Here is a 12,129-nt window from a genome sequence, read left to right on the forward strand (position 1 = left end):
ACCAGGCTAGTTGGGAACCATAGATCTGCTTTTCTTTGGTGGAGGGGTCCCACAAGGGACATTGTGTGGTCTAGCATAGTGTGCAGCTGGCAGAGATGCTGCAGGAACAGTATCTTAGGCAAGAGCAGTGGGGTCTGGGGGGGAAAAGCAGGAGCAAGGAGGTCACTGAAAGGTTGCATAGAGTAGGGAAGGCAGACATGGGATTAGGTGAGACATTGGATAGTTGAACAGGAGGGATTCAGGAGTGTGGGTCACAGAGTGGCAGTAGTGAGACAAGTAGTGGGTTGGAGTGGGATGTTGCTGTTGTAACAGGCTGTAGATAGCTGTGTGCAGTCTGAATCTGAGCCTTCTCCCTTTCTCTTTTTCCCTGCTCCTCCCAGCACTTCCATGAGGCTGCATACATGGCAGATGACCGTCAAGACCTCCTCAATGCGATCAACGAGTTCTTAGACTGCAGCATTGTCATCCCCCCATCAGAGGTGGAGGGGAAAGACTTGCTGAAATCCATTGCCACCTTCCAGAAGTTGCTGCTGAGGAAGAGGAAGGAGAGGGAGCAGAAGTCCATGAAGGAGGGGGATGTCCAGGAAGCCAAAGGTCTCTCCACTCACGTTTGGGCAAAAGAGTCTGTGCCTAGTGCCCTGCGTGCCCCAGTGGGCCCTCCCCTCACAGAGCCTGGCAGAGGGGTGAGCGGGGCCTGGCTCCTGCAGTGGGCATCAGGGAGGGAGGTGAGGGGAGGCAGGACAGTGGCTGTGGGCAGCTCTGGCAGCTGGGGGCAGCAGGATGCGTGGTCGCAGGGAGCCCACCAGGTTAGCGCTGCTGGAGGAAGGCCTCCACAGTGGCATATAGGGAGAGGGACAGCCCGCGGGCAGACCTGCGTTCCCCTGCTTAAGCCCTGCCCTCCATGCACCTCCAGAGCTGTGTGAAGTGAAAGCTGAGGAAGAAGAGGAGGAAGCTGAGGACGACCCTTTGAAGCGGACCGGGATATTTTTTGGAGGTCTGGTTCGGGACATAAAGCGCAGGTACCCCAAATACCTCAGTGACATCAGAGACGCCTTGCACAGCCAGTGTCTCGCGGCCGTTCTCTTCATCTACTTTGCTGCTCTCTCTCCTGCCATCACCTTCGGGGGACTCCTAGGTAATGGGCCTGCTTTCTGGTCTGCTCTGTGCGTGCTGGGACACTGGCTCTGTCTGTGTGATGCTGTGCCGGGGTGGGCTTCGGTGCCGCTCTCTCGAGGAGAGTGGCAGCGCTGCACCTTGGCTGCTGCCTTGTCCCCTCCCTGCCACTTGGTCTCTCCAGCCTCGGCTCCCGGGGCTCCCTCTGCGCTCACTGCCCGATGCAGGGGACCTCTGACAGATGGGATGGGGACCTGCCTCCTCTGTCCGGAGCTGTGTGTGCAGCCTGCCTGCCTGCGGTGACAGTGCCTGTGTCTGGGCTGTAACACTCACACCTTGTTCTTTTTCCCAGGAGAGAAAACTGAGGGTCTTATGGGGGTCTCCGAGCTGATAATCTCCACCTCGGTTTTAGGGATCCTCTTCTCCCTGCTCAGCGCCCAGCCGCTCCTGGTCATTGGCTTCTCAGGGCCTCTGCTGGTGTTTGAAGAAGCTTTTTACAAGGTACATGTGAGGCAGTGTCCGTGCTTGGCACCTGCTTGCTCTGCCTTTGAGGGCTAGAGAGGGCAGCTGGCATTTCTTAGCTCTCCAAAGGGTCTTTGTTGGTGTGGACTCCTGCCAGGCTGCCCTCAGCTCAGCCAGGGCTGTCCCTGGCTCTGATGACCCTTTGCAGGTCACGCCATAGGGACTTGTGCCTCTTGTGGCTGTATCCTGGGGGCTGACCCCCCTGAGGTGTGGCAGTGGTAACAGCACTCTCATACCTGCTGACTGTGAGAGGGGCATTGCCCGCAGCCCTGCAGCCCATCCTGGCACAATGAGCACTTGTAGCTGCATCCTAAAATACTGGTCCATAATACTTGTTCCTGGGGCTTCTTGTGAAGACCATTTCACAACTTTTATCCGTGTCCAGGTTTCCTTGTATGGGAACCCAACAGCGTTCAGTGTAACACCCATTTGGGATGTCCCACATGCATTACTCCCACTCTCAGGATAAGCCCAAGGCTGTGTGCAGAGGTATCCTGACCAGCCAGAATGGATATGTTTCTTTCTCAAGCAGCATGCCCTCTTCACTGTTAAAAGCATCCCATACCTCCAAGCTGTGGGACTAACCTTCTTTTTTCTGAGTCCTCACATGTCTGGGTTTTTAAAGCATGTTTTTTCCTACAGATAGTTTTTCACCTTGGTGTGTCAAGAATTTGGAGCTGGTGGTGCCATTGCACAGCGGGAATTTTGCTGCTCTCCTGCGGTCACATTTCTCCCTGACTGCTTTTGCTTTGCCCAGCCATTGCGTACGAAGGCATACCTCTGCCCTATAGGTTGGCACTGACTGTGGTGGCACCGAGGAAAGTTGCAAAGGGAGGGGTGTGATTTGTGCTGGAAGTAGTTGGTGTTGCTGCGTGTGGCTGAGCAGAGACAGTGGGGACGGTCTGTTCTGCGGTGACAGCCCGGGGGCTTTTCTCCACACATGTACAACCATGTGTGTACCCAGGGCACTGTCTGGGATGTGGGAAACAGGCTTGTGCTGGTGAGTGCATGGAGCACTAGAGGGCTGTGGTTGAGTAACAGCACCTCCATATGGGTGGGATGGGGAGCGTCATGCATGGGATGGCTTCAGCAGAGGGCGAAGGAGGTGCTGTTACAAAGACTGGAGAGGCAAAGACCTGCTTGGTGTGGGCTGGCTGGTGTTAATGCAAAGTCTGCAACTTTACCTGTGACTCCAGCCCTGAATTCACTGTCTCTGTGCTGGATGCCTAAGCAGATGTAGGTGCTTTTTTTCCAGGAGAGCCTTTGATCTGAATGGGGAACAGATGCGGGAAGCAGCCTGAGGATCCATGAGTAACTTCTGCCCTTTTCCATTTCAGTTCTGCCAGACACAAGGAATTGAGTATCTGACAGGCAGAGTGTGGATTGGTTTGTGGCTCATCGTCTTCATCTTCATTATCGTGGCAGCTGAGGGAAGCTTCTTGGTGCGTTACATCTCGCCCTTCACCCAGGAGATCTTTGCTTTCCTCATCTCCCTCATCTTTATCTACGAGACCTTCTACAAACTGTATAAGGTAAACCTTCCCCAGAGGGGATGGGCTGCTGCAATTCTTGGTCCCCCAGGACCCTGCTGCCTTAGCAGACAGGAATCAGGGGAGCACGACCAGCTCAACCACAGCTTTCCTAGGAGTTCTGCAGAGCACTTATTTGCTGGCCTCTCATGCCCCAGCCCAGCTGGTCCCTGTGCCACCACAGAGGCTGGCAGGATGAGCCCTAACGTCTGTCTCCCCTTCTCTTCCTGCAGGAGACATTAAAGAGGGGCCACTTTTCTCTCCCCAGCCCTCTCCAGCTGGGTAGGTCGTGAAGCGAGGGGATGGATGCTGGGATTGTCCATGCCCATCATCTACTGCACAGAGCAGGACACCCCCGCATCCCCCTGTCCCCGGTAGTGACAGTGTCCCCTGCCCTTCCTTGCGCTGACAGTGCCTGCTGCTTCTCTCTCCTGCCCAGGTGTTTGCAGAGCATCCCCTGCTGAAATTCTACCCACCGAATGCGCAGAATGGCCTGAATGCCAGCATGCTCTCTGCGGATCCAATGTCGCTGGGAATCAGGATGCAGCCCAACACCGCTCTCCTCTCCCTCATCCTCATGCTAGGCACCTTCTTCATTGCCTTCTTTATGCGCAAGTTCAAAAACAGCCGTTTCTTAGGAGGAAAGGTAAGAATTTTGTGGGACCCAGATGCTAAGGATGTGCCAAACAAATAATGCTTCTTGCAACGGCCTTTTGTTCTCCAGAGCATTTGGACTTTCACCCAAAGAAACACCAGCACTCCCTTAAATAATGTGTAGAAGGGCTAGTAGCCTGACCCAGGCTGCAGACCAGAGCTGGCTGTTGATGATAGTATCTGCACTGCTTTGCTGAGCAGTTCCCTGGATCTTGGGAAAGCTCCTTAGGCTGGATACAAATCTGTTAAACTAGAGTATAAGAGGAAGAGCTTACAACTTGTTCCTTTTGGACATCTGTCTACATGCAGGGCATCTGCGTAATAACTGGAGCACCATCCGAACAGGCCAGTTGGAGCAATTAGCCAGCCACATAAGCGTGGCTGCAGGACTGTGTGTTATGTGGGCAGTGCAGCCCTGTAGGCCAAGGCTGGGTTCCCTTGTCCTGCTCATCAGTGGTGCGTAGGTTTGCGGTGGTGCTTGGCCCCATCTGGCCCTCGGTACGGGCTCCCTGAAGCAGGGTGGGTGCACGGAGCCAGCCCCTTTTCTTTGCCAGTGAGGGTGTTTGTTCTGCAGGCCCGGCGGATCATCGGAGACTTTGGGATCCCCATCTCCATCCTGGTCATGGTGCTGGTGGATTACACCATCACTGACACGTACACGCAGGTAGGTGCCTCCCTCAGAGCCCCTCCCACAGCCCAGCAGCGATCCCGATGCCAACGGGGGATTTGTGTTTGCTGCATCTTTAGTCATAACAGCACAAAGCAAACAGAGGTGCTCCCGTCATCCTCACTCCCACGCTGAAGGGAAGGTCCAAGGGTCTCGCTGAGACTGAGACCAGAGCTGCAGGGACTGGAGTGCCCCTGGTGTCCCTCTGATACTCCAGCTGTTAGCAGGGGAGGCTTTAGGGGACCAGAGAGATTCAGTGCAGTTAATTCCTTGTTTGTAACTCTAAAAACTTGCAGTCAGTCAACAAGACATAAACTGGTTATCCATGCTGAAGGGGATGGCATACAGAGTGGTTTCAGTGAGGTACTTGTCATGGGTTTAGTACTTAACATTTGTTCTCCCGTTGACTATAGGCTACTAAATATTTTGATCACTTCAAACACGAAGATCTCTTTCCCAGTTTATGCACAAACTTAAATGTTATAAAAAAACCCCATCTCACAGGTTTCCCTTCCCTCCCCCCCTTTTTAGTAGATGTGTAGTAACATGTTTTTGTTTTGCTATTTCTTTCAACTGACATTGGGGAGAGGGTGAAAGATAGTTCCTGTTCAGCATGCAAGCTTTTTATCAAGACAGCCCAAGGCTTAACAGCATCCAAATCCATTTTTATTCATTTAAATTTCAATGGAAAATCTGGCTTTATCAGACTTTAGTAAAATCATGCACATTGTTACCTCCTTTTCATACCCTTCTACACTTCTACAATTAATATCAAAAGCATTATCTTTTCAGTATTAACTCAGCATATATACGAAGCTTTCTGGGAAAACGACACTTACTTACACAGCTTAGCTCAAGTACAAGCATTCCAGGAATATTATTCATACTTATGCTGATTAACATAAATGCAAATCATAAACTCTCCCTGCAGTGCTCGCACAGGCAGATAGCAAGAACTGCTGTAGAGCAGCGCAGAGCTGAGAGTTCAAATGCTGATGAACTCAGGGTTGGGACAATTTACAGCTAGGAGTCTGTGTGGTCCCTGATGGCAGCACAAACACGGTATTTCCTCTGAACGTGCCCAGGGTGAGGTAATTTCCAGAGAATGTGGCCACTTCTGGGGTCAACGCTGCAAAAACAATGCTGAAAAATGTCTCAGAAAAGGCTTGGAAAGTCTGGAAAGCCACCTCAGAGAAGGGCACTTGATTTGTCCAAGCAGAGGTCAAGGAGCATTTTAACCATGAAGCATTGATATGGGGGTGAGATTCCTGAGGGAAGATACTTTCTTGATCCCTTGGACAAAAACCAAGGGAATTCTAGTAGCTGAAAGGAAATGAGACTGGCCCATGTCAGGGGGCATGGGATTTTTTGTACTGAAGGGGGTTATCCATGAGAAAGTCCCACTCGGGTCAGGGTGGCTGTCCCATCATCTGAGGCGTGCAGACCAGGGAGACCAGGAGGATAAGGCCTGTGTGAGGCTGTGTGCAGATGAGTAACTGCCGGGTTTTGTGGCTACTCCACCAGAAGCTGAATGTCCCCTCTGGCCTGTCGGTCACATCTCCTCACAAGCGTGGCTGGTTCATTCACCCCATGGGCAGCAGTGGGACCTTTCCGATGTGGATGATGTTTGCCTCCGCTATCCCTGCCCTGCTGGTCTTCATCCTTATCTTCATGGAGACACAGATCACTACGTGAGTACCTCCCCCGCCAACACCAACCATCACTAACCCCTGGGCAGGCAAGAATGGGCCGGGTGCGGGTGGCATTGGTGTGGTGATGCATCTGGCATCCCAGTGGCAGAACAAGAGCAGGATCCTGGCCATTTCGGACTGTATCTTCTTGGGTTCTCCCATGGTCTCTTGGCTCCCCTCCTGACATACAGCGTGGTGGAGACCTGCCTCTGCCCAGCACAGGAGGAAACCTCAGGTTAGAACCTGCGGTTGACAGCCACCATCCCTCTCCTCCGCTATCTACTTCTTGTCCCCATGTGTGTCCTCTCCAAGGAGTGAACATTGTCCCCAGCTGCACTGCTGTCCCTGGGCACTGGGGTGGGCCTGGCACTGACCCAGGCTCTTTTTCCTCCCAGGCTGATTGTGAGCAAGAAGGAGAGGAAGCTGCTGAAAGGCTCCGGCTTCCACCTGGACCTGCTGCTCATAGGCACTATGGGGGGGCTTTGTGCCCTCTTTGGGCTGCCCTGGCTGACCGCAGCCACTGTGCGCTCTGTCACCCACGTCAACGCCCTGACGGTGATGAGCAAGGCCATTGCTCCAGGAGAGAAGCCCAAGATTGAGGAGGTGAAGGAGCAGCGTGTGACAGGAGTGCTTATCGCTGCCCTCGTCGGTGAGCCTCTGCTCGGGTGAAGGAGCACAGGGGGGAGGTCAGGGCCGGCCACTTGAATCTCCTGGCAGCGTCCCTGCCCCACAAGGCAGCCTGTGCTCTGCCTGCTCGCTGCAGGGCTGCCACCACCTACACCCACACCAGCTCTCCTCTGGCAGCCTTCAGTACCCCACCATGGTCAGTCCTTCCCTGCAGCCCTTCCAGCTAAACCCCTCTCAAGCTGCTTTCCCTTGCACCCTGGGACAGGCAGAGGAGGCAGGAGAGGGACAGAGACCGAGGGGCTGATGTGGGACACGCCGTGCCCTGAGCTCTGTCCGTGCAGGTTTGTCCATTGTGATGGGGAACATGCTGCGGCAGATCCCGCTGGCTGTGCTCTTCGGCATCTTCCTCTACATGGGGGTTACATCGCTCACCGGCATCCAGCTCTACGAGCGGCTGCTCCTCATCTTCATGCCGTCCAAGCACCACCCTGACCACATCTATGTTGTCAAGGTGAGTGCAGGCAGGTTGTGGGGAAGCAGGTAATGAGGAGCAGAGGAAGAAGAGGCAGTTGAGCGGGGATGGTGCCTTGCTAAAGCGATGCTCAGCTTGGTGATGCTTCTTGGCTGCAAGTTTGTGCCGAGAGATAGTGCAGACCAAGCACAGAGGTGACACGATAGTAGGATAGTGTGCTGACAGGCTGCACACAGCAATGTATTGCCAGGACATTGTATGGACAGACTGTTTATAGGGGTGATGCATTGCTTGAATGGGCGTAGGGATGTTGTATTGCTAGGTGCATATGCTGCTAGGTGGCCTGGTGTGGTGCAGAGTTCTGCCTTGGTGTAAAGTGCAGGCAGGTAGAGCATGCAGCGGTGTTGTGCTACTGTACTATACTATGCAGAAGGGTTATGTTTTCACAGTTGGGTCTTCATAATGTGTTCTTAGACTGGATTTACCTCCCTAGGTGAAGACCTGGAGAATGAATCTCTTCACCTGCATTCAACTGGCTTGCATTGTACTGCTCTGGGTGGTGAAGTCTACGGTGGCATCCCTGGCCTTCCCCTTCGTCCTGATCATGACAGTGCCGTTGCGGCGCTTCGTGCTGCCCCGCTTCTTCCACGACAGGGAGCTCAAAGCGGTAAGCAGATAACTGTCCTCGTGGTCTAGCTTGCAACACTGCAGTGAGGTTGAGGAGATTTGGCAGACTGAAAGTCTGGGAGATCCTCGGCCAGCAAAGCCTTGGCTTTCCCTGCTGTTATCTGGGGGTCTTTGTTCAACAGCAGTAGGTGGGTGCATGGCTTCCTTGGAGCTTGTAGCCCTAGGAGTGCAGTGTGGGATGGATGGGCACCCTAGGGCAAGGAGACAGAGGATCCTACCACGCAGAGGCCAGGGATAAGGGTTTCCCCTTCCATCCTCCTCCCCATTTGTGGCCCATTCATCAAGAGATACCCCATTTCCCTGCTGAGACAGCAGCAAGGAGAGCCCAGCAGTGTACCAGAGCCTAGCACATAACCATAGTGCCAGGGTGCTGGCAGCTCCTTGAGTGATGGCAGCAACTCTGCTGCTGCCAACATCCTGAGCTCCTGCTGGAGAGAAGCCTGGAGCAGCACCCAGAGGTGCCAGCAGGGGAGGAGGGAGGAGCTGCTGTGCTGGGCCCCAGTGTTGAGGCACTGTCAAACAAGACATGTACAGGAAAGGGCTGGTATGCAGGGATGAGCATGAGGGGCAAGAAAAAGGAGCCTGTTGGGAGGGGAAGGAGCAAGAACTTTGCTCTTCCTGGCGCAGCCCAGCTGCCTGGCTTGCTGCACGCTGACCCCTCAGGGCCAGGCTCCAGCCCACGCTGGGGGCGCCTGTGGCCTTCAGAGCCCGGTCTCTGCCTCTCCCCAGTTGGACTCGGAGGATGCAGAGCCAAACTTTGACGAGGATGGCCGGGACGAGTACAACGAGCTGCACATGCCTGTGTGAGCTGGGACCTGCGCTCCCCGTGCACAGGACAGGCTGCTCACGTCTGCTCATCCCTCCCAAGGACTACCTGGAGACTTGCTGTGAGTCATGCCATCTCTTGCCTGGACCAACGCTCCGTAGCCCTGCAGGAGGCAGTCCTGGCTCCTGCTGCCCCATCACTCGCTCAGCAGAGGCTGTGAGTCTCTCTCCTCTTGGACCCGGTGGGCTGCGAGATGCCTCTCACAGCCGTAAGTTGCGTGGGTCAGGGGTCTGCCCCTTCCCTGCTGGAGGCAGCCCGTGTCTGGTCTCCAGGCGGTGAAGGGAGCCACGCCAGCTGCTGCCACTGTGTTCCCCTCTGCTACCACGAAGCTTGGGTGTCTCTGCACCGAGTGCCACCGAGCAGTCACAGGGATGGGCTGGGCAGCCAGTGGGCTCTTCCCAGGGCAGCAGCCTCCTTGCTCAGCTAGCGGATGCCTTGCTCCACTTCCCTCTGCCCCTTTCCAGGGGTGCTCCTGCTGGGCGTGTACCGCAGCCCCTGGCCCACAGGGCTGCCGCAGCCTGGCAGACAGTCGAGGAGGGACCAACACTCTGGCACTGTCCTCCAGACCATACTCTGCTCAGTCACCCTCCCACAGGACTGTTTTCAGCTCTTGCTCAGTGTGGGCGAAGCTATATGCTTCCTCCCAGTTTTCCCAACCCTCTTCCCAGAGGAAAACCTCTCAGGGAGGGGAGACTGGGGGCATGCAGGTATCCTGAAACCTCAGGTGCCTGCCCTCTTGCAGGGACTAAGAGGAATCCTGTGCCATTCTGCACCTTGACAAAGGTTGCAGGGTAAAACCTCATCACAGGGCTGCGTACCAGTTCCTCTCTCTGAGAACAAACCATATTTAAGAAACTATAAGAGAGTTGTAGTGCTGGAGCACAGAACAGTCCTTTGGGTCCCCTCCCTTTCCCTGTGCAGTGATCCACCAGGTTCCCTGCAGCCCCACAAGGAAGTCACTGAAACCTCCAGCCCCGCCTCTGCTGCCATACCAGGGTGACCTTTCACGTCCAGGGGTGCCGTCCAGCTGGAATGGAGCAGCATTCAGTGTGCCTGGCACTCAGCCTGTCACCTCTGGGCAGCTCCAAACACCTTTCCTGGCAGGGTTGTCCCCCGGGATCTCCCCGGGCCAGCAGCCCCCTTCAGAGCTGCTTTAGACACCGCTGGCAGTGCTTTTGCGCCTGCAGCAGCTCTGGGGGTAGTGCCAAAGGAGATGGGCACCCCAGCTTCTCCCTGATAGTCAGAGCCGGAGTGGCCTTGTGGAGGTTCGGGTGCTCACTTCACCATTGGATTTAGGACATGCCGCTGCCCTGGTTCCCACTTAATCAGCCTGGCTCCTGCAAGAGATGGTGGGTATTCCATTACCAGGAGGGCCTGATGCCTTCCTCAGGAGGCTGCAGAAATAACCCACCAGAGAGAGAAACCTCCCCCCACGGCAGGTTCCTGCCCCACAGCCTGGCCCCCGTGCAGGGCCTGGGGTGGAGAGACAAGCGTCTCTGTGTGTCTGTGGCCGTGTGTGTCCTGTCCTCCCCGTGTAGTGTAGGAGGCCTGTTGTCGCTGTGCGTTGTGACTCCTGACTGTAGTGGAAACAGCTACACCAATAAACTCTTACAGGAACCATGTCTGGCTTTCTCTGCTTTTTTTATTAATTGACAATAACTGAGATGGATTGAAATTCCCTGACACGTAACTGCTTCTTGCCCACAGCAGCAAGTTGTGGGGACTGTCACTTCCAGCTTGGAGGTGGGCTCTCCACCACCATTGCCAAGCAGGCTGGTTACTACTGGGGCCAGCTCATGCTGGCTGCTGGAAACAGGAGGCTGAGCCCCATATTTAACTAGAAACACATACTTGTGCCTGTGTGCACCCAAACATGTGCATGTCTGTGCCTGCATGGTCAGCACCGCTTGGTGCCCATCTCCTTACCCCACCTGCAGCTGTGCACCATGACAGGGCCATGGGCTGTGCACAGAGGAAACATCTCATTAAACACACGTTCCCTCCACGGTTTCCAGGTTCCCATGTGCTGCTGACTGCCCACAGCCCACAGGGTGATGGGTTGGATGTCAACCAGGCATGCTCTCCTGAGTGCTGCTGCTGGGATTAGGCAGTGGTCCTACCTCCCCTGGTCACGGGCACTGACTGCTCCTGGGGCTGGCTGCTGCCAAGGGGACACATAGCAGAGGGCTGGACCTGTCTGGGTGCAAGGGTGGTGGCCATCCTGCTTCTGAGCCAGGCCTGCTGTGGGATGGGTAGCACCTGGCTCCACAGCATCCTCTCCAGGTCCCAGCAGCGCTGTTGAACCTGCAGGAGAGGAGGCAGCGTGGGTGCCTGGCTCCCAAGCATCTGGGCAGGTTGGATGGAAGCATCCATGAGTGCTCCCTGCAGGCTGCTCACCACACTGGGAAATGCTCTCTCTCCCATCCCTACTCCACAGCTCTCCTTCCTCTCCTCCTGAATGCCTATGGCTGCCCAATGGGCCATCAGTTTGGATGGGAGAGGCTGTGGCCTTAGCCAGTCCTCTAAGATCTGTATCTCTACTTGGATGTCCAGCTCTTTCCATGCAGCTCCCCAGCCCTCTGCCCGTGGCAGTGCCCCAACTCTTGCCCTGGGACACGGGACAGGGAGTGCAAGCACAGCCAGCACACGCCCCCTACCACATCAATCCTCTGGATGAGGATGACCCTCCAGGATGCTGTGGTGGTACTCCTCCAACTCCAGGCTCTTCTGCAGCTCCTCAGCCAGGGCAGCCTGGTGCCTGCAACTCCCTGTCCCCATCTTTGGGTTCTGCTGGGACTGGGCCAGCTCCATCCCCTTGCCCCGCTGCTGCAGGTGCAGGGCATGGATGCGCCAGGCGATGTGATGGACCTGGGCACACAGCGTGGCCACCCACTCCCTGCGGTGCAGCAGGGCCAGCATCTCCTCCTGGCTCTCCCGCAGCTGGGCTTGTAGCACCTGGGTGCAACCATCTGCAACCGAAGCAAGAGTTTGGGCAACTTCAGGGTAGAGACAGGCTGCTGGGGCACCCTGCCAGGTGGCAGGGGCTGCATGGTGCCAGGAGTCAGCTCTGCCCTGCCCTGCGCTGGTGGCTGCAGTGATGGTGACGGTGGTGATGATGGTGATGGTGACAGTGATGATGATGGTGACGGTGATGGTGGCAGGAAGAGGTCATACCTGCTCCTGTGTAGATGGACCCACTGCTGGGTGAGTTCTGCCATGGCCGAGCTCTGGTGAAACACATCGGGAACCAGCCGCAATACCTTCTCAAAGACCCCCATGCCAGCAAAGCCACGCAGGTCATACAGGCTCTTGGGGCTGAAGACCCGCTTGCTGACAGGACC

The 12,129-nt window shown here is 55.6% G+C and overlaps 1 protein-coding gene across 1 annotated transcript; it reads left to right on the forward strand.

Moving 5' to 3' along the window:
• Positions 1-380: 380 nt before the first annotated feature.
• Positions 381-8,769, forward strand: SLC4A3 (solute carrier family 4 (anion exchanger), member 3; the record flags this gene model as incomplete). The annotated part of the gene is made up of 11 exons (XM_010180628.1): positions 381-594; positions 914-1,135; positions 1,466-1,614; positions 2,973-3,167; positions 3,604-3,810; positions 4,393-4,482; positions 6,010-6,176; positions 6,572-6,825; positions 7,145-7,314; positions 7,769-7,942; positions 8,692-8,769. Coding segments are annotated over 11 exons (1,920 nt in total), but the record flags the coding sequence as incomplete, so codon positions are not given.
• Between the last annotated feature and the right edge of the window lie 3,360 nt (positions 8,770-12,129).

This window comes from Mesitornis unicolor, unplaced genomic scaffold (assembly GCF_000695765.1).
Source record: "Mesitornis unicolor isolate BGI_N332 unplaced genomic scaffold, ASM69576v1 scaffold32533, whole genome shotgun sequence".
Taxonomy (NCBI): domain Eukaryota; kingdom Metazoa; phylum Chordata; class Aves; order Mesitornithiformes; family Mesitornithidae; genus Mesitornis; species Mesitornis unicolor.